Here is a 27,871-nt window from a genome sequence, read left to right as displayed (position 1 = left end):
TATTTGTAATTTGTTTTTTGTCTTTAACGTCAGATAATTTAATGGGACGTTGAAATAGTGTAGGCTATATCACACAAAATTAGGTTTAACAAAAATGTCATCAAAATGACATTTTGCTGTCAATACTGTAAATATAACTCATTTAGTTTCTGAAAATTGCTGCAGCTGCTGAAAAACTCTTTTAAAGCAAGCAAGTAAATTATTACGTTGACATATTTGAAGCACCGATGGCTTTGTCAAACCCAGTGGGTTCATGTTATTTCAGAAAGCATCAGTGTAGCCCATAGACTGTAGAAAGAGTAGTGTAGCCTTTTTATTTCATTCTTCTTCGTGTCGGAGGCTCCTCTTAAAAAAAATAATTTGTCTCCATCTTGTGGCCGTGATGTGAATTTTGTAATATGTTTCTGCAGCTAGCTTAATAAAGGATGGTCCAGCTTAAAACATGGAGGTTAGTACGGATTTTCTTTGCATTCATCTTCGAGGAAAATATATATTCACTTTAGACGAGCATTTATTTTGTCATATTCCGGGCACTGATATCAAATTTTCAGTTATATACGTTTTGACGTCATAAACCCTTAACGATTAATTATCAATGGGCATTTTGTAATCGGCATGCGAGGTGTTTATTTCAAACCAAATCTATTAAATGTTGAAAAGTAAACTTACTAAACCAAAAAAAACAAAAAACAAACAAACAAACAAAATGAGAAGTATTTAATATTAAAAACAGTCTATATTTCAAAAATCAAGTCAGAAAAATAGCCCAACGGTTCCCATTTTTTTACCTTTATAATTAAAACATCTTAGCTAGCACCACTAGCTTGTGCTTTTTCGTCGTGTGAAGACAAAATTCACATTTATTGTATAAAAATTACATAAATAAGGTAACTAAGTAAATAGTAGAAAAAGTAAATAGTATATGAACATAGTTAAAGCTTTTGTGAAAGCTAAAATAGTGTTTAGCATAGTGCTTTGAGGTTAACTGTAGGCTCATTATGGGTCAAACTGACTAATGAAGAGTCACAATGCTGCTTAAGTCAGAGCTTTTCTTTGCACTGAGAGTTTGAGGGCATGCTAGCTATGGATTAGCTCAAAGCATCACCACTGTGCCTCATTCAGTCTCTTTAAAGTCACTGTAATGTGAAACCCAAACTTTGTGTCTTAACACACTAGATGTGTTGGAATAATGTTGCTGTAAACACGTGGAAACACTGAGATCAATGTGTGACTTTATTTTTGATTTAGACCGTTACAAAGTTGTTCCCCTCTTTCTTGGCTTGTTTTAATTTGTATAAATGTATGAGCCCATGACATCACCAGTCTTGATGGGGAATTACCCCACCCTCCTAATGCTACAGTGATCTAAAATCACAGAGCAGTTTTTCTCAGTACAGTCTGTTGTTAGCTGATGGCACTGCCTTCATTGAAAGTTAACAGCCAGTTACATGCTATGTTTTAGTTCTTTGTGAGTATAATGACCCTAATCGATTAGCTACGGTGGCCTACGGGTCATTAAAGTATCATAATGTAGAGAAACAAGGAAACAGCAAATGTAATCCTCAACTTCTGTTGCCTAAACGTTAAATAAGAAAATTGTAGAGTTAAAGTTTATAGAGAGCCAAAATGCAATTGCCAGTGAGATAAACATATAATGTAGGACATTGATGAAAAAGTACATATAACGTAACAACATGAAATAAAATGATAAAATGAAATTACAGCTGTATATCAGTGTCTGTTCAGACTCTCTCCATCAAACTAGACAACCATCCCATCTTGTGACTGGAGATGTCATAAACTGACATCACATACTTTGTTAGATCTAAACACTTAAACGTGGTAAACAAGTTAGTGAATGTGTGAAAAAGCTGTTATCAGGCAGGCGGACTACAGCTCCAGCTGTCACGTAGCTTAAAGTCATCAAGAGCACAACACCGGTCCAACGTTTGCCCACTTTACTCCTCAGCCAAAGGCCACAGAAGTCTTCTTCAGCACTCTTTCATCATTTGAGAATAACAAAACATGCCTTCAACTGTGGCTTTTTTAATTGTTTGAGGCACAAAACACAACAAGCTTTTAATAGTGTTGTTACTGCTATTTTCTATCTGCTGCCATTCAATCTAAGGGCTTGTTTTCACCCACATGGGGCACAGTAGTATTGGGAAAGCAGGAAGTGACGTTGCACTGCTCTTATCCATTTCTCTTGAGTGAGGTGGCTTCAGCTCTTTCAACAGACATGCCCATGCCACCCCAGAGCAGATCTTACTGCCACATTTTTCATGATTATCAAGCTTAATTTTATAATCTTCTAGATGTTTTTCATAACTGAAATTTGGCCAGGTGGTTCAAAACACATTAGCCTGTCACACAACAAACCTAAAACACAGCTTTCTTTGTAACTTTACAGGGGCTTTAAACAGTCTGAAACTGCTGTAGCCTTTTTTTTTTTTTTTAAGATTTTTATTATAATAATGAAATTTTCAACATCCAAACACTTGACATTGCCCTGATAATAGGCTCATACTTATTAACACTGTCAGGTTCAAGTGCAGCTCATACACCTTATCACAAGGTTAAAACTCAGCTGCTTATTTCACCAGTTAGTACAACGGTTTATGGTATTAACATGTTTAGGGGCCCACATAACATCAAACACTTTTTCAAGTACTTTCTTACATAAATTCATCAATAACTCAAATGGCTTCTTGTAGGCTGAAAGATTTAGTAAAGAGCTTTTCTCCTTTTCAGGATTGATCCATGTAGAATGTAAACTATGTAGAGTTAGGTGGCGGCAAATGTAGCTCGGACTGGTTGCTCTCAAAGATGCGATTGTTCCCATAATGCTCGGGAAATTGCAGAGCACTGACTCCGAGTCTCAGATGACTGACTTCACCTCTTCTGCTCTCCTTTAGACGTCTGTGGCATTTGTCTGCTAGGCTGCCTGTTTGTTGCATGTCATTAGCTCTCAGACTTGGCTATAGTAAAGGCAGCATGCCATGCATGAAGAATTGTGGGAAATTTAGGAGGCAACCCCCCAAAACCCCCTCTAGTGTTTAGTACTCTAAACATGTAGGGTGCAGCTTGTAGGAGAGGCAGCTGTGGAGACCACAGTGAGAACAAACAACACACGCATCTCATTTATAATGTCTGGATTTATATGCTGCCACGTTTATCAGTTTTTCTGGCTTCAACCACAATCGTAATGGCTTAAAAACTTAGTTTATATCCTGAAAACTGAGAGTTTCTATGTCTTTACGTTAAAGAAAAGAAAATTGCACGAGAAGAAAATGAATACAGACACCATTTATATACCTTTAAGTCAATAAAGAAGATACATAGAGTAGATGTTATAAAAATGATATTACGTAGTTTCTTCTGCATTATAATAGGATAAAGGAAACAGGTTGACTTCTAGAATAAATTTGCTTTGGCCGACATGTGACGAATAAAAACAGTCGAAGAACTTTTCCCTCTCTTATAGTTTCATGCAGCCCATAGTTGTAATTTTCTTTACATTTGTCTTCGAGTGTTTGTGGGTAGGGTATCTGCCTTTAACTAGCATGTTTTGAGCTGAGGATAAGTGAGGAGGGGAAAGAGCAAGTGCTTTAAAAAGGGCGAGAGGGAGTGAGAGAGAGCATATGTTCAGGAGGGTGGGAGGGTTGGAGAGAGAGAGAGCGAGAGAGAGAGGGAGAGAGAGGGAGAGGACGAGCGGATGGGTGCTGTGAAATCCGTTAACAGGGGAGCTCTGTGCATTTGTTAGACGTCTTGGCTGCCTGCCCAACTTGGCTCATTGTAATCGAGGCATGATCGGCGACTCCAGGCAGCCCTCTCTGCCTCCTCGGCTGCCTCACGCCTGGACCCAGCCCAGCTCCCACCGCTGACATGGAGAGACCCGTGAGTGCCTTCCTCCCTCCTTCCTTCCTCTCTCTGTGTCTCTCTTCTCATCCCACACTCTCCAGCTCTCTCTCTCTCTCTCTGTTGTTTGGTTCCCCCCCTTCCTCTCCTGCTCTGTCGCAGATTTAGCTGTGGCTACATGCAGCATTTATGTTGTGTCTCTGGCCCTCTCCCTCCTCTGTTTGGTACTGCTGTAGGTGGCAGGAACGCTGGGTAGAGAGGAAGCCTTGGCAGCTCTTTGAGCAGGGCCCCCTCCTCTCCTCCACTTTGCCTGCCCGCCTGCCCGCCTGCCTGTCCGGGCATGGCTGGCAGCCCCACAACGTCTTTCTGGGGTTTTCTGCCGCACAATAACAGACCTAGCTGGCTAAACCCAAAGGAAAACCGTCCCCCACTTTGGTTAGCAGAGACGAGGGTTCACCTCTGTTTCTGTCATTGGTTTCGCTGAGATTCGGAGTCGGCAGCGTGTCTTTCCTTTGCGCCTATTCTTGGTGGTATGTCCTCATGGTCTGTTGTGTTTGGATACCCTGACAACTAGAAGCTGCGAGGTAGCCGCTCTCCAGCCTGCTGCGCTCTGTGCTCTCTCAGAGTGAGTCTCAACTTTTCTCGTGCTTGCTCTGTCTTTGCATGTTTGACACAACTGCCTGTAGGTTTTACTCAACCAAAAGCCTTTGCTTGCACCTTCCATTTCAGAAAATATCAATCTTTTTTAAGAAAACATTCAAGTACGGCTGTTGAACTCTCACAATATTACTGTTGGAGCTAATCTTTGCAGGCATAACAGCAGCAGCAGCAATGGAAAATAGCTCGAAAGAATTCCTTTCAGTCTCAATGCAATGGTCTTGTGTACCCGCTGGCTGTGAGTCATCTTTCTGTTCTGGTTTTATCACATAAAACTGCCTTGACTCTCATGTTGTCACTGGGGAAACAGTAGAGGATGACTGACTCACATGTCCATGCATCTGTCAAGATGGTTTGACCCCTCCAAATAATTCAGAGTGTGGCGAATGTGATGCTTCAAATTAAATCTTTAATTTCACAGCTTCAACAAGCAGCGCTGACAACTTCTCTATTTGATGGTGTTGATGTCACGTCTCCTCAGCTGTGAATAACAACAGATGATGTCCATGTCGATTCAAACTGAGGAAGCTGACTGAAATAAGAGCACCTTATTTAACATTTTTTGGCTTCATTGAGTGTTATCTGACAGCCACCGAATGAAAGACACAAAGAGAAATGCATTCCTCTGTTGCAAGCTCAGAAATATTATAAATCCACCATTTCCCCTTTCAAAACTTAGATTTTGTTGACATCTTCAAGCGTGAACTACAAACAGCGAGCAATGCGCAGTTTGCTTGTGAGCAGAAAAGATTTTTCCTGTTAATATCGCATCAGATAGTCTTATAAGCTGTCTTGCCAAGTTTAGAGAGAAGTAGGATACTACTTTTATTTATATGTTAGTAAGATGCGATTCTACAGCCAGCAGACCGGCCTGCCCACAGACTTGGCTGGGCCCCTGACAACCAGAGAATGGGCCCTCCCCCAGGTGTGATGTATTGATCATTGGGTCAGTAGCATTGATGCCAGCATGGGTCCTGGTTAAAGGTTACTTCATTTGGGAGCTGAGAAGTATGTCATGCTATTATTGGGTTCTGAATTTGACATTGATTATTTGTGCCAGTTTTTAACCCATTTTAACCAGTTTTGCCACTTCTATTTGCTATATTTCATCAGTTTTCTATACATATTTACCTATTTTTGCCACGTTTTTTAACCCCTTTACATCACGTTTATTCTGCCAATTTCTGCCACTTTTACCCCTTTTTAGCATTTCCGCTGTCTGTTTTTTTTTTACCCATTGTTGCCACTTTGAACCTATTTCTGCTACTTTTAAAACTCCATTTCACCCACTTTTCCAGCCTTTTTTGCCATTTTCAACCCATTCCACTTTAGTTTAAAGAAAAGGGGGTGACATTTTTAAGATGGCTTTAGACTACAGGACATTTCAATAAAAATGTTTATGTTGCTTTGATACGAGTGGCTATCAGGTTAAACATATGGTATCACAGTTTAATGTTACAATGGACACTGATTTTGCTGACCTCGAGAAAGCTCCAGAAAGCTCTCCCCTTTATCCCCCCCTTATGGCCGGCCTTGCCAGCAGATGCTTGCTTTGGCTAATGTAATGACTGAAAACAAGGGAGACATCTGTCACAAAGCAAAATCGATCTACTTGCAGCTTTTAAGCTTACCTGGGTTGTTATGAGAGCAGATTTGTAAACTCAGACACAAAACCTGTAAAAATCAAACAATAGAAACAACTGTTCCATTACACATCCACAAAAATAGAGGAACTAAGTACCTGACAAAACACAACCTATGCTTATTTATTTTCTTAGATGTATATGAATCAATTCATCTTGGCTCCCACAGGTGTGTGCCTTAAGGCAAGTCTCAGTGTGCCATAATAACCATGCATTATTTCTGCTACTATACAATAACTTAGGTTACTGTTGCATGTTTTCAAGAGGTTATTTTATATGGATATGGACATGGTTTGCCTTGAAATTTTGGCTTGGTCCTTGGTGTGCTACTGGCCTAGGAACATCCTTAGTCCCATTATGGATATCTTGTAACCTTCATAGATTCAAAACAGATGAGTTATGACTCCCTCCACCCTTTTATACTGTGTGCTGATAAAAAATAAACTATTCAGACCAAAACTGTTTTTAACCAGGCTGTAAAATCATTTATGCATTATTCAATAGATGTGAATGGACTTCAGAGCATACAGTCATCCTCAAGTGGAGATTCAGGGAGCTGCAGTTTTTGAACTTCCTTGTTGGTTTCACTTGATAACACCAGAAGCTTCCCCTTAATATGACTGAAGATCTGTAGTTTAAAAAAAACAACTGTTACCTTTCAATATCACAGATAAATAGATTAATGGAGAGTGCATTGTAATCAAGGCTTTGAAAAGTACTAATTAGCTAACTTGATATTTACTGATGAGATGTGAATCAATCTTTATTAAATTTTTAGCATGTGGCGAACAAAACCAAGTCTGATACAGCTTAGAAATTTCTCATTCTCAAGACCATTTTTTTCTTCTACAGCAAGGTAACATAACCAGTCCTCCCCAACACTCACACAGGCACACACACACTAACACCAAAAAAAGACTACACAGACCAGATTTGATACAGAACATTAAGTTACTGCAGGCTAAAGGAAATGAGATCCCTGCTGGAGTAATGCCATCCCATTATGATTCTGAAATTTCATCCTAATTTTGAATATCTTTTGACATTTTTCAACACAGCAGCTCTCTTGCAAATGTTTGCAGTTGGTACAACTACTCAAAGAGAGATTTTCTTGAAAGGCAGTGTTAGCACACACCTCGCCGCTGTTTCATGAGAGCTCACGGTGATTCTTGGTACAGAAGCACGCTGTGCTTACCGCATTGGGATGTTTAGGATGCTCTGCATATGCATTCTCCCTGTGTAACTGAGCTGTGTAATGAATGCTCCATCTGTGGTGGGCGTGTTAGGGTTGTGTATTATTGTAGGATATGGAGTGTATGGGGATACACTAGGGCATTTTTCTCTGTCAATGCTTTAAGAACATACATTGAAATGATTTCCTGGCTAATTTAAATGTATCGAGTACAGAAAACTTGCATACAGTAGTTGATCATATTTCTACCATTATTTTCATCAGATAATTTTCTAAGTGGTTTTGGCTGAGGTGGATCATCATGGACAGGGCTGGGAGGGGTGAAATGCACCCACTTCTTTGTACTGTCCCCATCAGCAAAAAATATCATACAGTGCTGCTTTTGTGGATTTGATTAGTAGCTACAATGTCATAACCAACCAAGAGACAACTTTGACACGTGTTGACTCACATGTGTTGCCTGCCACCAGATCAGCCAATAGAAAAATTCATGCAGTAGCCGGTTTCAACCAGTGGACTAAAGGGCTGTCGCTAAGACTTTGTCTTAAAATGTTGAGACCTTCTAAATGCCCTTTAACATAGATTTTCAGCTGAAAAACAAATGGTCTTTGGATAAAATTACTCTTCTTACATCTTATTTGAGGGCCATGGCTTATTTTATTAAACAAAAAAGCTTTTTCTCCCTCAGAGTAGGACGAAAAATTTACTTTTCCCAGTGCAGTCATTCACCAATTTTGTGATGTGCCTTTTCACAGAACCCAAGTGACATGATGCCCAAGAGGGATCATGAACGGGACCTGGAGCTGGACAAGAAAATTGAGGCTCTCCGCAGGAAAAATGAAGCACTTATGAAAAGGTACAAGGTAAGGACAAGTGCTTGCAGGTGGAAACGTTCTTGCAGAGTCAAATGTTTTAAGTGCAAATGCTGGTCATTAAAAGGTGTTTTTCTTCTGCAAAAGTCTGCAGCTCTCTCAGACTCCCTGATTAGTTGACTGTTTTCATTGAGTTTCATGTAGGAGGTGGAGGAGGACAAGAAAAGGGCAGAAGAGGAAGGAATGGCCCTGCAGAGCAGAAAAGGCAAAGCAGATGATCTCACTATCACAATCAGCAAGTCCACCTCTGTGAGTTTTCAAGTATGAGCTGAAATAATACAAGACTAACCTATTCCTCACAGCACTGCCACTGTATCTGACAGTTTAAGTCACATATTTGAGGAAGGATGCTATAAACTATATGAATATTTTATAACACGCTCCTGTCTTTCTTTAGCAGGATAATCGTGTGGTGGTGACAAAACCATTCAGCGGAGGTTCACCAGCTGGAAAAGAACCACAGGAGGCCGGGCCTGACAGGGGGGGAGAGGCTCCACAGCAGGGTGCTGGCCGAGGCCACAGGAAGCAGCTAATGGTCACCATGGCTGGGAAAAAGGTAAAAGTACTGCAGTGCTGATTTTCATTCAGAGTAAAAAGCTAAAATACAAGTGCTCAACCAATAGATTGTAGGTGGAGATGAATTATCATGACTTGCATAGACAACCATAGCATTTAGCATAATGATTGTATGATGATTGACTGATTAGATATTGTATAAGCTGTACATCTGCCTCTTTGTATTTTTTTTACTTGACTATTCTAGAGAGTTTACTTGGTATTTTATGATTATAGGTTTTATTCTATACCACAACATTTAAAATAAATCTACAGCATTTTGTCATAGTGTAGTTTCCAGAATCATCAAAACTTGCCAACCTCACCTATCACTAAATCCTCTGAGTCAAAGCATTAGCTTTAAATTGTATGACAGAAGTGGATGTATTCACAGTGGGATTACTCATTAGTTGGTAGATGACTGTTTTGAAGCCTTTAATTCAGCATTTTTACCGTTATATCTCTTTTGATTGTTTTTTTCATGACTAAAAATGTCTGTTTGGACAAAAAATTACGCTCAGTGACTCGAACTAGCTGCGCTAATTCCTACCAGGTGGCTAATAGCACCTTTCTGTTGGTCACACCCTCAACCATAAACACTAAACATTAATAGAATGTAAAGGTGTTAGTGACTTGTACTTTAACCCCTATACAGTTTTCACATAAGTAGTAGTACACTATAGGGACCAAAACTTCTTTTGTACAAAAGAATAAACACATTTATTTTTCCCGTACAGTGGGGTATTGTAATCTGGGGGTGTTTATGTGTTGTTTCGCTTCTAGAGAAATGCCCCAGTGGCCTTTTTAGGAACAGCAATTTTTGGCCCTTTTTTGTAGCGCTAGAGCAGTGATACTAAATGTGTGGCTCTTGAGCCACATGTGGCTCTTATGAGTCTTACTCGAAAAAAAATAATTACCCTAGAAAAACTTAGAAAAGGGACTTTTTGACCTCAGGAATGATTCATTGCAAGTCACAACAATCATTTTTTTCCACACTTAAACAGTAGGCTTTAAATGTCAAAGTAAATTCCCAAACTTTATTTTTTTATCTGTATATTTCCATCAGATGTGTGCAAGAGAGAGCATGCAAGATACATTTCACTGATTCTTGAGAAAAGGGAACACAACATGTCCCATACTTGACTTTCTAGCTTTGTGTTACTAAAGTAATTTGAAGTGGAGATTATTGTAGGTTAAAGTCTCAAATAGCAGCTCTGAAGAAGGAACATTCAACCTTTTTTTTTCCTGAAATGGGACATTTTTGCCATACAAACCTTATTTTTTTCAACTTTGTCAGACACACTAAAATGTGTTAAATCTTTATTATTTTAAATCAACTGTTCAGTTGGCTAACACTGGTATTCAGTAATTATTTCAATAAAAAAATGCATTATTTTTTACTTATTTTTCTTTTTTTTCTCTCATTTTAAGTATCTCAATCAAGAATTTCATGATTTTTCTAGCTTTATCTTTAATATTAACCATGTTTAACTCTTTTTTAAATGAAATTAGTTATTGCATATAGATCAGCTGGACACATTTTTTTTGTAAAATGAACAAAAACATCATCTGACAGAGCTGATAAACATCTGACATTGTTCACAATGGGGATAAAAAGTGATGGTTTACACTAGCTTTTTAACCCAAATAATTATCTTGATTGACTATAGATAGAGAAAGATGATGTAAATGAAAGGTGAAAACAAGCTCTCTGCATGCTCTGATTATATATTCCTTCTTGGGGTCATCATGTTTCAGGAGCTACTGTTTTGATTTGTACAAATTATGTAGAAGTTAGACATGATAAGGACTCGCACATCGCTACAGTCATGTTAGGGTAATTTGAGTGTCTGTCTCTCCAGGGTAAGAGGGTGGTGAGCGAGAGACCAGAGAAGAGGCCAGGCCCTGCGGACGTCAAGAGCCCCCCAGATGACGGACAGGCGAGGCATGTGGAATCAGCAGGGAGGGGGAAGCAGCAACCTCACACGACCAAGAGAGACGCAGCAGCAGCAGCAGCACAGGTCTGAATCAATGATCACACACATCAGCGTGCACCCTCCAGTCTGCCTCTGCTCTCACACCCCTCTTTGTTCACTCTGTGGTGCTGCAGCCCCGACGTGTTTTACATAGATGTCAGACATGTTGGCTGGCCACGCCCATCCAGTGATGAAGGACAATGGTTTGGGACAGGAGGTGGACTGGAGCTGTGACTGACTAGTGTGAGATTTAAGGAGGGGGCTCAGTTTAGTAGATGCCCTGGAGAACCAAATTTTTACTGAACAAGAATATCGGAAAGTATTTATTTTGATTTCTTTTTAAAAAAATGCTCTGTGTTTTATTATTGATAACCATAGGTGTGTGGAACAAACTCACATCTAGCACCATAAAGATAGCTAAATGCTTTCAATGCTCTACACACAAATGTCCCTGTTGTAAACTGTATACTGTAGGGCTCAGATCCCGTGTTTAATGCAGATAGGCAGAGACACATATGCACATGCAGTGCCCCTGGCCTTGCTGTGAAATGCCACACTACCACTGACCTCAGCCCCCCCTGGGTATGCAGAAACTCTGAAACAGCTGCTGTGCCTCAGTCAAACATGCACACACACTATTCATCCATGCACTCAGACAGAAATGAGCTGCCCAGCTAATGAGCTGATTCACAGACAGCTGATCCTCACCACTGTAAACACAGACAAGCTGATTGAAGGAGGGATCTATACACACAAAACCAAGAGGGCCTTTGTCTACATGTGTATATATACTCCTGCCTCTTATAGGCTGATGCACTGAGGGCTCCTCTCTGGCCTGTCTGAGTTAATGTGCACTAAATCTATGGGCTGAACTCGATGTTCTTTTGCCTTTATTTCTGTCTTGCTTGGTTTGAACCTCCTTTATTTACCATGCGGACTGAATCAGCACTTGAGCAGAAGCCAATGCTCCGGTGCACCAGTCATCTGTGAATCCTGGAGACCTGCTTTTTCCACGTGGTCGCTGTTTACATAACCAGTGTCACTTGATGCGGTTTATGGGAGAGAGGGAATGTCATGGATATATCTGGCAAGTATTAGAAAAGTATTTCCATGAAGACGATTCACGATGAATAGCATGCTGCCATGTTCTTTCTTTTTTTGCACAGCTTTTGAAATTATTTGGGTGTGGAAATAAATAATGAATCCGCAACAGGGGTGTGGTTATTTGACAGCATCCCAGGAACATTGTAACCCTATGACGAAACCATCCCTGTCATATGAAAGAGGGAGAGATAGGAGAAAGGAAAGGAAAAAAAGAAAGGACAAAAATGAGGGGGCAAATACTCCTGGCAGCCCATCACCTGCGTTTCCCCCTCTCTGAAACCTTAAGTGGTCTACCCTCCTCCGACACGATTGTTTCCTCATTCCCACCATGCTGAAAAGGGGCTGATTTGATCTAATTAACATTCGACTGCCTTCTCGCACTGAAAAGGCTCATTATGCTGCCAAAGTGACGGCTTGGCAAGGTGCCAGGAAAGGGTCAGAGAGGGAGAGTAGGAAGGTGTGAGAGGAGGAAGAAGAAAAAGAATGAGGTAGTCAGGGGTCTTTTGTGCGCTCTGATGAGCCAGACGGCGTTTGTGCGTGGGTAGGAGTGCGTATACACGAGCATGTATCTTGGCTGTAGGTGTGATCATTTTTGTTTTCCCCCTTGGCTGTTCTCTCAAGTGTTGATGGCATCACAGCTCAACCTCTGTGTTCAGTGAACCAATCTCTGATCTCAGATATCACTACCACTAAAATTCACACTTTTTTCTTTTTTTAATTGCTTGATTTCCAACCCAAGTTCAACCTGTGGTTAGCACTCAATATTTTGATGACCTCATTGCAGAATAAAACAGAAACTACAGGTGCCATATTAACTGCTGCAACATTTATCCACTAGGGGGCAGTATTGGCCTCTGAATCCCAGCAGATGAGTGCACTCTTGTGTGATTTGCCTTTAATGTTTATGGCAATAGTTATGGGAATCTTTACAACCTTGTTAATTGGCTCACAACAAGTTGCTGTGTCACCCTTATTGTTGTTTTTCTCATAATGTTCTTTCCTCTCTGACAGGATGATGTTAAACAGGGGCAGAAGCACACTGAGGAGCATCATATGCTTTCAGAGCAATGCCAGGTAACAGAGTGCGCAGGCGGACTCACACCTACATAAACACACAAACACATGAACATGTGAATTGTTACCAGATTCATGATCTGAGAAATCTCATTAGCCAAATGATTGTACCTCCACCTCGTGTCATTCACTACTATGTGAGTCACTACTAGGAACAAATGTGATAATTAGGTTTCCATATGACTGCCTTGGCACACAGAAATGCAAATCATCACAAACACACAGGCACGCACTCTCCCACCTATTCTCGTGCTTGTCCCCATCTGCCTCTCGCCGACTCACGTGTAAACGTTGCTGGAGTCGCTCAAAGCTGTCGCACAGATCAAGCGTGTGCTAAACAGACTAACAGGAGAGGCGGGGAGGGGACAGACTTCAAAGGCCCAACAAATACGCCACATGACAAATGATGCTGTTCATACCTCTCTGTGCCGAGACGCTCTGCTGCTTGACAGAGATGTTGCTAAAGGAAACACCATACTGAGTTAGTTTTTATGAGGTGTTGTGTAATGGGCGAAGACACGTCTCTCGGCTTTGTTAGCTTTTTTGCTTAACAAATCTTCTGTTAAGCTTTTGGAACTCCAGGCCCAAACCAGTGAAACTTTGGAGGATGAGGGGAAGCAATTTAGCAGTCCACAAAAAGAGCATCATCATTGTTGTTCTAGTCTAGAGACGTGGTTGCCAAGTATTGATTTATAATGGTAAAAATGATTACGGTAATATCAGGGATACAGAATAAGAGTTTGTTAAAATAATCACTGTCAGCCTGCTAGATTGTGATTGAAGGTATCTTTAATCACTGTTTAGCAGAGGTTAAAGATCTTTTGCATTAGCAGGGATTGAAAGGAAGATAATTAATTAATTTGAGATAGTTGGAGAAAAAATCATTATTTCTGTGCCCTCCTATTGTTATTTTAGATTTATTTTAGATGGTAGCAAGCGCAGATTCCTTTTTCTTTTTTTCTTTTTTGATTGACTAGATAGGGATGATCTTTTTCTCACTGCTTGACCAGACACACCAAAATTGTGTCATAGCCCAGGAAGTGAAATTCTAATGATTCAATGTTACATACATTGCCGATTTGCCCTCTATAACATCAAGATGATCAGACCCTACCTGACAGAGCATGCAACACAGCTCCTGGTACAGGCTTTTGTAATATCACGCATTGACTACTGCAACTCATTACTGGCAAGCCTGCCTGCATGCACAGTTAAACCTCTGCAGATGATCCAGAACGCAGCAGCACGTCTGGTCTTCAACCAACCCAAGGGAGCATGTGACTCCTCTTTTCATCTCTCTACACTGGCTTCCACCTGCAGCTCACATTAAATTCAAAACTCTAATCATTGCTTACAAAGCAGTAACCAAAACTGCTCCTGCTTACCTGGAGTTCCTCATCCAGGTCTACATTCCTTCTCGCCTACCACGCTCAGCCAGCTAAAGGCGCCTGGTACTTCCAGCACATCAGGCTCCTAAGTCAGTAGCCCGACTCTTCTCTTCTGTTGTCCCTAAATGGTGGAATGAATTACCCAACTCCATTTGATTCGCAGAGTCCCCCTCTACTTTCAAGAGAAAGCTAAAGACCCAGCTCTTTACAGAACACTATGCACTTAGCTAGACTATTCCCCACTGCTGTCTCCAGTGGTAGAATGAGTCTCCCAACTACAGATGGCTCGCACTCTCCTGCTCTACTTCTGGGATTTTTCGCTTAGCTCTTTGTAAATAACCCAGCACTTGGTACTTTGGTCATAAGTTGTTGTTGTTGTTGTTTGTACATACGGTTTCTTTAACTGAATCTTTTAGCTTCAGAGGGACTGCATTACTTTTTGTGCAAGTTGCATCATATCCTTAACAGAACAGTGGCCAACACTTATTTTCACTAAAGGTACAACATTCAAAATGATCTTTAGTTTAAAGATTTAAATCTAAGTTTAGCTTGAGAGTCTGTTTGTATGGCAGTCTTATGTTGCTTGAATAAAATCTATTTTAGCCCTTTAAAGCCTGATACCTCAAATTGTAGCCAGAAAATTCTCATTTTTTAGAACTGAGATGTTCTCCCCAAATCCAAAATAAGAAAAAATTGCCATAAAATTTCATTTTTTTTTTTTTCATCACATTTGATACATTTTGGTAGCTGATACCCACAGAAGGGTATCATTTATCTGATTGTGCACAAAAGGTTTAAAAAGAAGTTATTTATCATGTTGATTAGATAGAAGTCTCAGAAAATTGTGTATCAAATATAATACAGTTGGCTTGAAAAGGTTAGGTGGTGAACAAATCCTAAAATACTTAACGTATTAGATAAAACAGTGATTATTTCTCCTATGGGGAGTGCTGTTTAAAATAAATAGCAATACATTTTGTTGTAATTCTTCACTGCAAAATTAATGTATTGTTTAATTCAGTTCAAGGACATGTGTTAGGAACTTTGTATAAAAGCAGCATTGCAAACACACAATAAATCTAGACAGACATAAAAGCAATAGTAAACATAATACAAGTGGGGTTGTCCAGTGATTTCACTGATCAATGCGGGGTTTACGATTGTGTTACTTACAAAGCAAACTGACGTGTTAAAACTGAGAATAGAGTCAGTGAAGTACCTGTAGACATGAGATACTGATTGATGGACCTGCGTCTTCCTCAAGTGGCAACCTCTGGTCCTGAAAAATGAAGCCAATGCGGAAGTGCAAAAAATTGCAATATGGCGAGTGTCCACTTGAGGCTGGCTGCAGGAACACCGGAAGTCCCGTACACCACACATGTTAAAAAGCAGTTTTTTACACAAGAAATAAACTGGTTTACAGCCTGGTTCAAAAACTGAAACGTGTCTTATTAATAGGGTTAATGTTTCCAAGTCCTCTCACTGTACGAGGGGTGATTTTTTTTTTTAACCACAATTGTTATATTATATTTAGGAAAAACCTCACTGTGCACAGATAGGCATGTCTAATTTGATGGACAGACAGCTTGACAGGCAGATGCTACCTCCAGAAGGCCAGCTTTAGTGCTAGCTGAGCTGACAGGAAGTTGAGCTCAGTGGGCGGGTTCTTGTCTGCTGTTAGGTTAATCCAAAGTTCGGTTGAGACTTTTTCAATATGGATCCCGCCACGTAATTGGCTTCAAAAGCTGTTTGAGTCTGCCTGTTGTCTCACAGGCTTTGTCCAATTCTTTCTACAGTCTATGGTTTTCCTCCAATTATGTTGTTAATAGTGGTGCCATGGTAGGCTATATGTACACCTCCACCCCCTCGGTGGTCTGGCTGATGTTGTAACAGGTATTTTAAATACTCCTCATGCTTGTCTTTATATGTCGTGTCTACCTCACCTACCTTAAAGCCTGACAGCCTCCCTGTGAGGCCTTATAGAGGTGAAAAATTGAAAGTGCTAATTAGCAGATTGGCTTTGGTGGCAGCAGCACAAGGCCTGTTGAAACATGTGGAGGATCTGTCCCCCAAGCCCCATGTATCCTCCAGAGGGGCAGAGGGGAGGGAGGGTAATGGAGATAGAAAACAGAGGGATGAGGACAACATGAAGGCAACATGTTTACTTGGCTGTGATTGGTCCACGCCTGAGGGGAAAACATCTCACACCATAGTTTCACAATAGTGCCGTTTTCTTTTAATATGACATAATACACAAAGCAAACACTTTCTCTTTTAATCAGAAATTTCTCAAAGTTTTATTTCTGTTGAGCACTGTTTCATTTTCCTCCTCCTGTAGAAAAAAACTGATGATTTCCTGGAACATCATGTCAAAGAATTTGATCATGTTGTCTGGTTTTCAGCCATATCTGTTGTAAAATAAAAGGAACTGGCTGGAATGAATCATAACCCAAAGGACATCTTTGTATTCACACAGAGGAAATCACTGTCATTTCCAAAAATAATCCTATCCTTGTTTGTTCCCTCCTTTTTGAACCCTGTGTCTTTTCAGAGATAAGAGGTGGGTCTTGTTAATATGAGGCTTTTACTCTGATTAGTGCTTATATTGCTGCCTCAGGTGGATGCCAATGTGACACCAAGTGGTGCTGCTTGCTAAATTAGTCATGTTTCAATGCCAGAGCTTCATTAGCTGTGGACACAGCCAAGATATAAATCCACTCTGAGAACACCTCTTATTATTATGCAATAAATTACACTGACCTTCTTTATGTTTTTTGAGGATCCTGAGGGCATGCAGGCCTGCACTGATCTTAACATCCCCACATCGAAAGAGGAACAGGAGGAGTATCTGCGATGGAAGAAAGAGCGCGAGCAGATTGACAGGGAGAGAGTGGCGCGCCACAAAAATGCCAAAGGCCAGTGGAGACGGGCGTGGGACATGGACAAAACTGAGAACATGTAAGACTTCTGAGCACTCAGCCCTCCCTAGGCTTTTCTTCAGCTCATGATTTTCACACTGTGTTCTAATTAAAATGATAACTTTATCTACTGGTGTATATATAGAACATTTAAAACCAAGCCAGCAGATGGCAAAGCAGTCACATTTTAAACAGAGGGAAATTAAAGAAAGATATCCACATTCTAAGGCCAAACTAAAGCAAAAATAAACTCAGTAAAAGTTAAGGCAAGTGGAAGAATAGAAACGAAAAGAAAAGGACAGTCAAAGAAATAAAACAAATTAAATCATAATAAAAATGCTCCTTCTATAAAACACTCAAAGAATAAAAGCATTAAAGAGATTAAACCACCAGATTTAAATTTTTTATTGGAAGTCACTGATGCAGACTAAAAATGTTAAATCTACTCCACTAGCTTCATAAGCACACTCTTCTCCACGTTAGAACCTGAGGAGTATGAGTAGAAAGTCATCCGTCCCCTTAGGTTGTGTTATTTCAGAAGTTTGGCATATGACAAATATTCTACTTGTGTGTATATTCTACCTGCAGTGATTGTGTCTCAAGTGATTGAAATATAAAACCACCTGTGTGTGAAAGGTCCCATCAGTGGTTAATCAGTATTCCTGGCTACCATTACACCGTGAAGACAAAAGAACACTCCAAGCAACTCAGAAAAGATTATTTAAAAGTCAGGAGATGGACATAAAATCCAAGGCACTGAACATTCCTGCCCTTCCCTGTTGAAGGCTGTCCTCACAAAGTGAGTGACCGTGCAAGATAGAGACTATTGAGAGAGGCCACCAAGACACCTATGACTACTCTGAAGGAGTTACAAGCTTCAGCAGCTGAGAGGGAGAGACTGCATACAACAACTGTTGCCTGGGTTCTTCACCAGTCAAAGTGTCATGGGAGACTGGCAAAGAGAAAACTCATTTTAAGTTGTATGGCAAACACCAAACACTACACTTCAAACACACTATCCTCTCTGTGAATCACGGTGATGGCAGCACCGTGCTGTGGGGATGCTTCTAGGCAGTATCCCCCATCCAAGGGGTCAAATTTATAGGCCCATTGTGTACTAAACAGTACGCCACTGTTTTTGTTTCATGGATGAAAAGGTGTTAAAAGTTTCCTTCCTTCCTTCCTGTTTTGTGCTGCAAGCTACTCACAAAGGATTCTGGGATGATTTGCAGAGTGCTCAATTCAAAACAAGAATTAATCAACAGATGTGGGCAGAACTTGTCATACTAGTAAGGTTTCTGGTGCACTAGTCAATAGCTAGACCTTACTAAAAAAGCAAAATTGCCTACTAGTAGATAATTACACACTACTTGTACTACTAGTAAGGCGCTGAATCTTCACTCGTACATTTTTTTAAAGTCTACTATTAGTACTAGTTACATGTAGTCGAATGCTAGTTGGCAGTTTTGCTCTACTGTTGAGGTCTAGTTGTCAACTGGTCCGCCACAAACCTCTACTAGTAAGACAAAATTTCTACAACTAGTGAGCTCCATATACCTTTGTCTAATAGTCATTTTATTGAGCTGACACTAAGTGCATCATGATGTAACATGTCTCCTCCTTTAGATCTCTAAATAAGTTTTATCAACATTGAATCCATACTTTTAACTAACTGGATTTGATATAAAATTTGGGTATGTTTACAACTACCAGCAGCAGCCAGAGCTGAGTTTTTTCAACAAGGTGTCAAGTTTTGGTGTGATTCGATGCAATTCCAACTCTGGTATACACAGAAAACTTAGAGATTCACCTTCCTAACAGCTTGTGCTCTCTGACACATGCTCCTCTTGCTCTCTCACCTCATCTCTGCTTGTGTTTTGACAGATTATACAGTAGAGAAGTATTGTGGATTTTGAATGTCTGACAGCCCAGAAGTACCAGTTTAGTCTCATTCAGCCTCCTTAAAAAATGAAACTTACTTTTTATCTGAGTTCTTATTATCAAAGATCTATTTTAAGCTCGTTGCAGTCCCATTCTTCTTGTGGAAAAACAGTTATTTTTAGTCATTTTGTAGTGTACAAAATTTACACTGCTGCCCAAAACCTTTTTCAAAAAGTTAACATCAAGATTTTTCGCCACAGATTGATTACATTTAGAAGTATTCAACTTTTGAGGTTGAGGAGATGAATAGAGCTGTGCTGGCTGATTAATGCTCCAAGGCTAACCTCAAGAAAGTCAGTACTAATATTTCAAAAGTGAGTAGAGCCATTAGTGTTGTGCATTTGAAAAAAAAGATATTCTGTAGACATTTTGTAAAGTCACCGTGCTCATTAGCAACCCACCCGCCTAGCTAACAATTATTTGAATCACCTTTGCACTTCTTCTCCTGGAGCGTTCTTTTAAATTAGTTACAAGCTTTATTCATCTTTGGTGCTCCAGAAGATAAGAAACATTATGACCTTGAAGAACAGCCTGTTTCTGTCTTGTGGGATTATTTAATGGAAAAATCCATTCGATAAGGTATCAGGACCACATGATCACAAGACTAAAAAAAGTCACAGGATGCTGCTAAACTTACTTGATTGAATTGTGATATAAATACTTCGAAGGCAATTGTATAACTGTACCAACAGTTTGAATTTCTTTGCAACTACGACTTCATCTGTGTGTCCTTGTTCTTTTTTTTTTACATCTTCTTTAATGAGGATTATGGTAAAAATGTAAAGCACATTTTTATTCATAATTTAATGTGATTTCATATACCAATGGTGCCTCTAAATGAGGCACCATTGGTATATGAATTCTTAGAATGTAGTACATTCTTGGATCCATGGATTAAAAGGAAAAGACATGAGTGGTATCTTGTACCAAAAATAGAGTCTCAGCCTGTTACTCATCAATTTGGACCCAGGCTTTTTTGTTTGAAGGGATGGCTACTGAAAGGAACAAAACCAATAGCATCCTAAACCTATTGCAGAAAAACATACAGCTCTTTATTTAAAGTGTTTGGTAGATTTCTAACAAAGCAGCCTGTAGCACAAAGAGAGACAGAGCTGCAGAGTAAATTATTGTGCTGTTTTAGGACGCATCAAAATGTAAAGAGACAAAGGAGGAGCGGTTATTTTTAACGTGGGATAAGAGATGGAATTCCTTTCCTTATTTGGTGAGGCTTAAACAAGGCCCTGGAGTAAGAATAGAAGAGGAAATGTGTTTTTGATTCAACAATTTAGATTGTGTCTCTGGCTGTAAAATACACGGATGTGAGTCACGGGGGAAAGCTCTCCCTGATTCTGTAGAATCTCAAAGTTTAGCCCCATTTTTTGATGTACAAAGGAGATACTTGGATGTCAGAAGAGCCTGTTGATGTGGGTGGAGAGTGGCTAATATACCATCTGAGGAAAAAAGTGAAAAATGAGACATGAAGAAGCCCCTAAGAATGTTTTACTGTTGATGTGGGTGGAGAGCAGTTATTATGCCATCTAAGATAAAAGTCTTTACCGTCTAAAATGAACCTCTGCTTTTAGGTTTTCAGGCAAAATCCTCCCTGACAGAGACTGGGGGCCTTCAAACAGAGGTGAGATATGCTTTCAAATATCAAAACAAAAAGTATGAACACCAAACTGAGCATGAAACTAGGTGCTTTTGTCTTGGTCATATTTTTCCTTAACATCTTAATGTGTCTCACTGTTCCAGGTGGACGTAACACAAGAAGGGGACAATCAAGGACAGGTGCTGATTCAAGAGGTTTCATATTCATTAATATGATACACCATCCTATAGTGTACAAAAAAACGAAAAAAAAAAAAAAAACACCATTGTGAATCCATGTTATATTCTAATGTAAAGGTGAAATAGTATTGTGAGGTTTAGTTTTTAGTAAAATTTAAAGTTTTATGGTAATTCAGATCTTAAAAATATAGCTTGAAATGTCAGTAACGTTTTTGTTTCAGGTCATGATAAGAGGGGCAAAGACAAGGCAGCAAAAAACGTGCCAGTGATGAGCAGTAAAGCAAAAGGCATAGATCGTCTGACTGGGAGAGCCAGGAGGTGAGTGACAGGGTTGCAGCAGCTTTATGACACATTAGATTCAACTGTCTGAACATCTCTGAAGTTTTACCATAAAATATACTGATGGAGTGCAAAAGCATGGATTTTGCAGCAATGCGTTAATATAGAAATTATCCTTGATATCATAAGACTTCATGCTAAAGTTGTGGCAGCTGACTCACTTCCCCAGAAGGCCTCTTTCAGGTCTCACAACATTCATTATTGTCTCCCAGCTTTCACTCTATTTGAAACAAACCACTGTGCTGTGTAGTTTGGAAGCTTCCAGGGTGTGTTGTTACATAAGCATCAGTGCTCATAAAACTAGAAACCACAAGGTCAACGACCTGGAAGTGCAGGATTATAGCCTTCCAGCGTGAAAATTGTACGTGCCAGATAATCTTTTATCTGTGTGAGTCTCTGGTGGGTGAAAATGGGGGATAGTAAGGACATGGCAGCCAGGTGTGGCCTGACAAACTCTGTGTGTGTTTGTCCATAGACCACTACACTGACGTTAAGCTAACAAGAGCTTAGCTACCTGCTGCTTTCTACCTCATATTTCCTTCTCTTCACATCTACATGCCTATTCACATCTTTAGGGTAACTGGAATGCTAAAAGTAGTATCTGTTAAGCTTAGCCTAGCATATACTGCCTATAGAAAGTATTCACTCCTTGGGTGTTTAACTCTTTTAGTGATTTTATATATCAGTCTTGTCGATATAATTGAAAGATTGCATAAATATTCCACCCCCTTTAAACTGACTGACCTAATTCAACAAAGGTCCAGCCAATTGGTGCTAGTAGCCTCACAATTAGTGACATGGGGTTGCAGTGAATATGTCCCAAGTTATTGTAGTACAAAGACACTGATGTCTTGAAGGTCCAGTCACTGGTAAATCGGGATTCCTGGCTACCATTACACTATGAAGACAAAAGAACACCCCAAGCAACTAAGTGAAAAGTTTATTGAAAAGTATAAGTCAGGGGATGGATACAAAACATTTTTCAAGGCACTGAACATCACCAAGAGTTCAGTCATCCATCATCAAGACATGGAAGGAATATGCCACGTGTGAATCTGCCTAGATCAGGCCGTCCTCACAAACTGAGTGACCATGGAAGAAGGAGTCTAGTCAGAAGGGGCACCTAGACACCTATGACTACTCTGAAGGAGTTACAAGCTTCAGCAGCTGAGATGGGAGATACTCTGTAGACAACAACTGTTGCCTGGGTTTTCACCAGTCAAAGCTTTATGGGAGAGTGGCAAAGAGAAAGCCACTGTTGAAGAAAACTCAGATTAAATCAAGACTAGAGTCTGCTAAAAGGCATGTGGGAGACTCAGTGGTCAAGTGAAAGAAAGTTCTTTGAGCTGGTGAGACCAAAATGGTGCCTTTTGACCATCAGACAAGACGCTATGTTTGGTCGACACCAAACACTGCACATCCCTGAAACACACCATCCCCACTGTATAGCAACAGTGGTGGCAGCATCATGCTGTGGGGATTCCTCTTGGTAGTCCGCCCTGAAAGGCTTGTAAAGGTAGCGGGTAAAATGAATCTGGCAAAATATTACTTTGTAGAAATCTGTTTTAGCTGACGTTGAACATTTTTTGTGCCTTTTTAATCAAAAAAGCCAAATTCTATTGACCACTATTGATTTATAAAATTAAAAAAATGGTCAAACATCCAAGGGGGTGAATACTTTATATAGGCACTGTTGTTATATTAACTAAGGAAAACAATACATCTGGATCTTAACAATGGTTGCAAAACACTTGAAGTTGCACCTGGATGGTAAATGGTAAAATGGTGACTTGGGTTTGTGTAATGATTTATAGTCATCTGCTTACTCCAAGCACTATTTCACCACAGGTCACAATTACCCATTCACACCCCTTCACCTCATAAAAGTCTTGCTAGCTGTCTCCTCCAGTCTCCTATTTTCATGAAGCAAACAGGCTACAAACTTAATATTTACTGTACTGTAGCATTTATGGAACTAAGAAATCAGCACTGACAATCTCTACAAGAGGGTGATTCACTAAAAAACTCATACAGTTGTTTACCATACCATGCTGTTAACTGTTATGGACACAAGAAAATGAATTAAATGTTAAAGTTTAATTTTCAGATGGCAGGCAAATGAAGAAGGAGAAAACCCACAGGTGAGATATCTTACTTGTGTGGGAATATCAGTATATAAATTGTACTAAAAGAACAAAACCACCTGATTTTTTTTTTCTTATCTTATCGACCAGACTCCTGACACAACATTAGAGGAATTCCTTGAGGAACTCGACGCCCTCACAGATGCTGATATAGAGGATCAAAAGGACCAGGAGTCAAAAATAAAGCTGTCCCCGAGCCCGGATTCAATGAATAAATCTGAGGAAATCTTTGCTGCAATACTAAGAGAGGATACCCCCACTCAAGGGAAGGCAGAGGCTTCATCCCCTCGGGGATCGGAGAAGAAAGTACGCTTCTCAGAGGAGCTCATCCAGGGGGCTCATACGAGGCAAACCTCAGGCTCACAGGACTCTGTTGGCTCAGAACCAAGAGGTCTGAGCTCTTTGAAAGCGTCCTCGCCTAAAAAACAAAAACCTAAAGTACAGGGACCCCAGCAACCTCTTGAAAGTGCCAAGCAGGATGATTCTAGTCCCCAGCATCAGGAAGGTGGTCAATCTCCCGTTCCCCAGCAGAAGGCTCCTGAAAGTGAATGTACAAAAAAAGACACCACTCTCCCCACAGCCCCGAGTTCCCCCTCCCCTGAAAAAGCCTGTGCCTCTTTACAGGAGAGCTGTGCACAGCCCGTAGAGCTCACCAAGTCCAACATCAGCAACTCAAACACAGGTAAACAATAAATTAAATGACTTTGATTGCTTTTCAGACTGGACAGCTGGATTTTTCAGCATGATTTTGCATTATGGGCCTTCCTGGATCTGATAACACATGACCCCAGTATCCAGTTCATTTAATCAGCTTGAACACAGGCATGCCAGACTTTTACAGTGTGCTAGAGTCTGCTTTAAGAGGCTGACTTGGGCAAAATTCATGTTTACTTGAGCATGGTTTACCGGAGATGTGAACACAAACGTGCTCAAGTACAGCAAGCAGAGGTGTAAAGGCAATTTTAAACTTTTAAATGTTTCCTTCAAAAGCTATCTTATGTGACAGCACAGGCCAGTTTCATTGTCTGAGCCCATTATAGATATAGAAATACAAAGAGCGTTGTTGTTGGCGTCTCAAATTATATCAAGACATCCATAGGAGCAGGATAGACTGCTCTATCAGAGCAGAACATATACCATGGTTACTTCTTTCTTTCTCTTGGCGGATTTGCTAACCAACTACATGCTTACTGCCACCTACTACATTGGAGTGTACATATGCAAGCATGCCAGAGATAATGATGTTATTAACGCTAAAGTAGGCAGATAGAGGGGAGAGCGAGCAATCATGCCTATGCCTAATGTAAAACCGCTGTAAGTATGCTTGTGTTCACACTGATCAACTTCTGGTGCACTCAAATCTGGGATTGGGTCCCCAATGTGAAACCCCCCTAAATTAACCAATGTATTTCTCTTTCAAAGAAGAACTTATAGACTCTGGTCTGTCTGTCCTGAGCCTGGAGTCAGGAGAAACGCACCCAACACACTCCACCAGCAGCGACAAGGTCAGTGTGAGAGATGGAAAGAGGGATGAGAGAATCAATAGATGTGCAAATGGACTGGCAGAGGAAAGTGCAAATGGATGATGAGTTAAATGGATGAAGAGGGAGAGAAGACATGCAGTATATCTGCTCTTCAGCTGTGTAATATTCAATTTAGCTCCAAGTGTATTCACCTCCTCTGCGTCCTGTTGGAGAGCAGGAGAAATAGTCTCATGAGAGAATGCATTTTCATCTCATCCACTGCTGAAGCAGTATGATAATAAATGTAACTGCCTGCTTAAATCATTCATGTAGAGAAGAGAAGCTCTGCCGGAGATGCATTAAATGACTCTGTGGATTATGGAGAAAGAATCAGTTGTTACTAATACTCTTGTCTGTCTTTCTCTGTGTTTTTGCAGGCAAGAGAACATGGGAAGATTGTTTGATTGGCATTTTCCAGGATGTAAATACTGAAACCAAATCACAGCAACACAGAGCCTTGCCTCTTTAAGTTCTGATGCTTCAAATAGCGACGGAGAAATCCTATTTATGGCTTACACTTAAAACCATGGTTTAGTTTTTGCTGTCCTACATGTGGAAGTTTTCAAAAACCTTGACATTTGACTTTGGAATGACAAACATTTTGTTTTTGCTAACATTGACTTTCTAGCACTTTATGAAAATAAAAGTATGAGGTGCCTGCAGTCGAAGTGACATGTTTTAGAAGGGTAGAATGCTAATTGAGTGCAATATCTTTGAATGTTTACATTTGTATGGACATCTTAAGGTACATATGAGGAGGTATTAGTTACACTTCAGTAGCCATTAAAAATAAACTTCAGCCACAGTCAAATTGTTGAGTTGCTGATTTGCCTTAGAAGTATTTTCGATATGAAATGAAGTCTGTATTACGTGATGACAAGTTAATAACAGACCTTTAGTAGAGCTTGTATTGCTCCATGGACTCTTATTCATGAACTGCTTCCAGCTATTAAATGGCCTTTGAAAAATCAAAACTCAACATGATTATTTTGCACTTTGAGACTTTTTGTATTGTTGCCTGATTCAGAGGGCATTTAAGTTTTCAAAGTATTATTCTGTTTTGTATATGAGAAAATTTAAGAACACTCAAGAGACAACAAAAAAATCAAAGTTTGCAAAAACATCTAAACTAAATCCTTTTTTTCTCAGCTGTTGTTCATGCTGTTTGTGAGCAGCAAGTGTTATAGGTCTCAGATCATTAACCCTCTGTTGAGGTTTTTGGCCCTGTGGGACTGAAATACATGGCGTGTTGAAAATAAAACATCCATGTCAGTAAGGGCCAGACTTAAGTCCACAATCAAATCACTAGGAATCAACTCCAAGTCCCTTTTTTGTTAAACACTATCTTTTATAATGAAAAAAAACTAATATTTTGAAAGCATCACCTAGAATTTAGCCAGTTTTTGTGCCTTTCATACTTTAAATACTGAAGATGTTTATGTCCTGATTTCTATCATAACATACTGTAGTGTTAAACGCACTGTACTACGGTGCAGCATCAGTGTTGTTTTTTATTTATTTGCCTTTACATTTGGACAACAGAATGTTAACTACAACGATCAAAATAACTTTTAAACAAGTGCATTATAGCTCTGTTCTGTGACATGTATAGATGTGTTTTTATTTATTTCCATCCTGTTTTTTTTTTGTTTGTTTCAAGTGACTACTACAATAGGAAGCCTCATAAGAACTCAGCTAAGAAGTTTTTTTGGGTTTTATCAATGTTACAGCATAGTAAACAGTTATGTAACTGTAAGTAGAGAACATTAGTGGACATGCTCTGAGCTGCAGGGCCCTGTCAGCTTCAACTATGGTTACATAAAACACAAACCATCAGAAGTCTGGTAGACGCACACTGAGAAAACCAAGAGGCACGTAACAAGATTTGACAGCGGTTGAGGTGTCAAGATTATGGGTTTGTCCTATATTTGTCTGGAATTTGATATGAAGCTGACTGTTTGGAGAGCGTACAGGAGATCTCTGGAATATTCATATTTTCCAATGGGATTCTGTCTACTAAAATGAAGTCTAGGACCTTCAACCATGGAGCATTTGCACTTTTGTCCTTGTTCTGCATTCAGCTATGAGACATAATCACTTTGCTTAAATGTCAAATTTAAAAGGTGCCTGTGGTCGTTTTGCTCCTCTGGTTGTCTGCTGCTGTATTCCTTTTTTTTTTTACAAGCACTCATAAGAAAGAATTATTACTCAGTGCCTGTGTATGACAGTTTGTCAAAATATGATCCCACCTTTTGAATTTCATAGTGCTCCTTCTGGTCAAAATCTGTGAAATAGCTTCCTCTACAGTAGATTATTTTGGAAGAAGACATAAAGAACATCAATAAAGTTTTTCTGTGTTTTAAACCCTTCATTTTTAATAATGTTTGTTTGTTGTTCTATCATTTGCTTACCCCATCACTCTCAAATGCACCTGCAATAACACCACAAATATGTAGGAATCCTATCTCTGGAGAGTTAAAAAAAACAGCCTCTGTAAGAGAGCAGATGTGACAGAAATGTAGAGCACATTGCAGCATAGACAGCCTATAGTTACATCTCGGTCCACTGAGTCTGCCTTCAGGTAGGATTTGATTAATTTCAGATGAGGTCTCTGCAGGCCTGTTACATTGGAAACAGCTCCCTCCTAGCACTACAGGTGGGACCTCCCATAGGTGCTACAGTTTTAATTTGTCTTCTCCCAAGGCTATCTCCATAGCAGCCTTATGCCACTAGGCTTGAGGGCTTCTGATCTGCTGCACCTAATGAATATGGCAACCCCTTACAAAATGAACTGCAATGTTCTCATAGAAATTTGATTCTGCCAGCCAGCATTATAAAACCCATATCAGTCCCTTGGAGCTAAGGTTAACTTAGTGCTAAGCTAGCTAATAGTTGAAGG

At 39.9% G+C, this 27,871-nt stretch overlaps 1 protein-coding gene across 8 annotated transcripts; it reads left to right on the top strand.

Annotated features, from left to right (window-relative positions):
- The first annotated feature begins 3,667 nt into the window (after window positions 1-3,667).
- LOC121526326 (coiled-coil domain-containing protein 9B) lies at window positions 3,668-27,336 on the top strand. 8 transcript variants are annotated; one of them, XM_041812866.1, is made up of 14 exons: window positions 3,668-3,897; window positions 8,106-8,213; window positions 8,367-8,471; window positions 8,623-8,778; window positions 10,640-10,798; window positions 12,869-12,931; window positions 17,099-17,277; window positions 20,762-20,811; window positions 20,931-20,966; window positions 21,188-21,284; window positions 23,413-23,446; window positions 23,540-24,131; window positions 24,872-24,954; window positions 25,350-27,336. In XM_041812866.1, the coding sequence occupies exons 1-14, from the start codon at window positions 3,886-3,888 to the stop codon at window positions 25,374-25,376; spliced, it is 1,701 nt and encodes a 566-aa protein (XP_041668800.1). In that variant the 5' UTR covers window positions 3,668-3,885; the 3' UTR covers window positions 25,377-27,336. The 8 variants fall into 8 exon arrangements, with proteins under 8 accessions (XP_041668800.1, XP_041668798.1, XP_041668797.1 ...); XM_041812864.1 differs by having other exon boundaries at window positions 8,620-8,778; XM_041812863.1 differs by having other exon boundaries at window positions 8,620-8,778; window positions 20,931-20,981; window positions 24,875-24,954.
- The last annotated feature ends 535 nt before the right edge of the window (window positions 27,337-27,871 follow it).

Source organism: Cheilinus undulatus, linkage group 18, assembly GCF_018320785.1.
Source record: "Cheilinus undulatus linkage group 18, ASM1832078v1, whole genome shotgun sequence".
Lineage (NCBI taxonomy): Eukaryota > Metazoa > Chordata > Actinopteri > Labriformes > Labridae > Cheilinus > Cheilinus undulatus.
The sequence above is the reverse complement of the archived record's forward strand: the minus strand, read 5'-3'. Positions and strand labels throughout refer to the sequence as shown.

Bases quoted from the DNA above. Each gene is read 5' to 3' on its own strand.
- LOC121526326 (XM_041812859.1), top strand. The intron at 17,278-20,761 runs GTAAGACTTCTG...CTCTGCTTTTAG, and splicing joins ATGGACAAAACTGAGAACAT to GTTTTCAGGCAAAATCCTCC. The intron at 20,812-20,930 runs GTGAGATATGCT...TCACTGTTCCAG, and splicing joins CTGGGGGCCTTCAAACAGAG to GTGGACGTAACACAAGAAGG.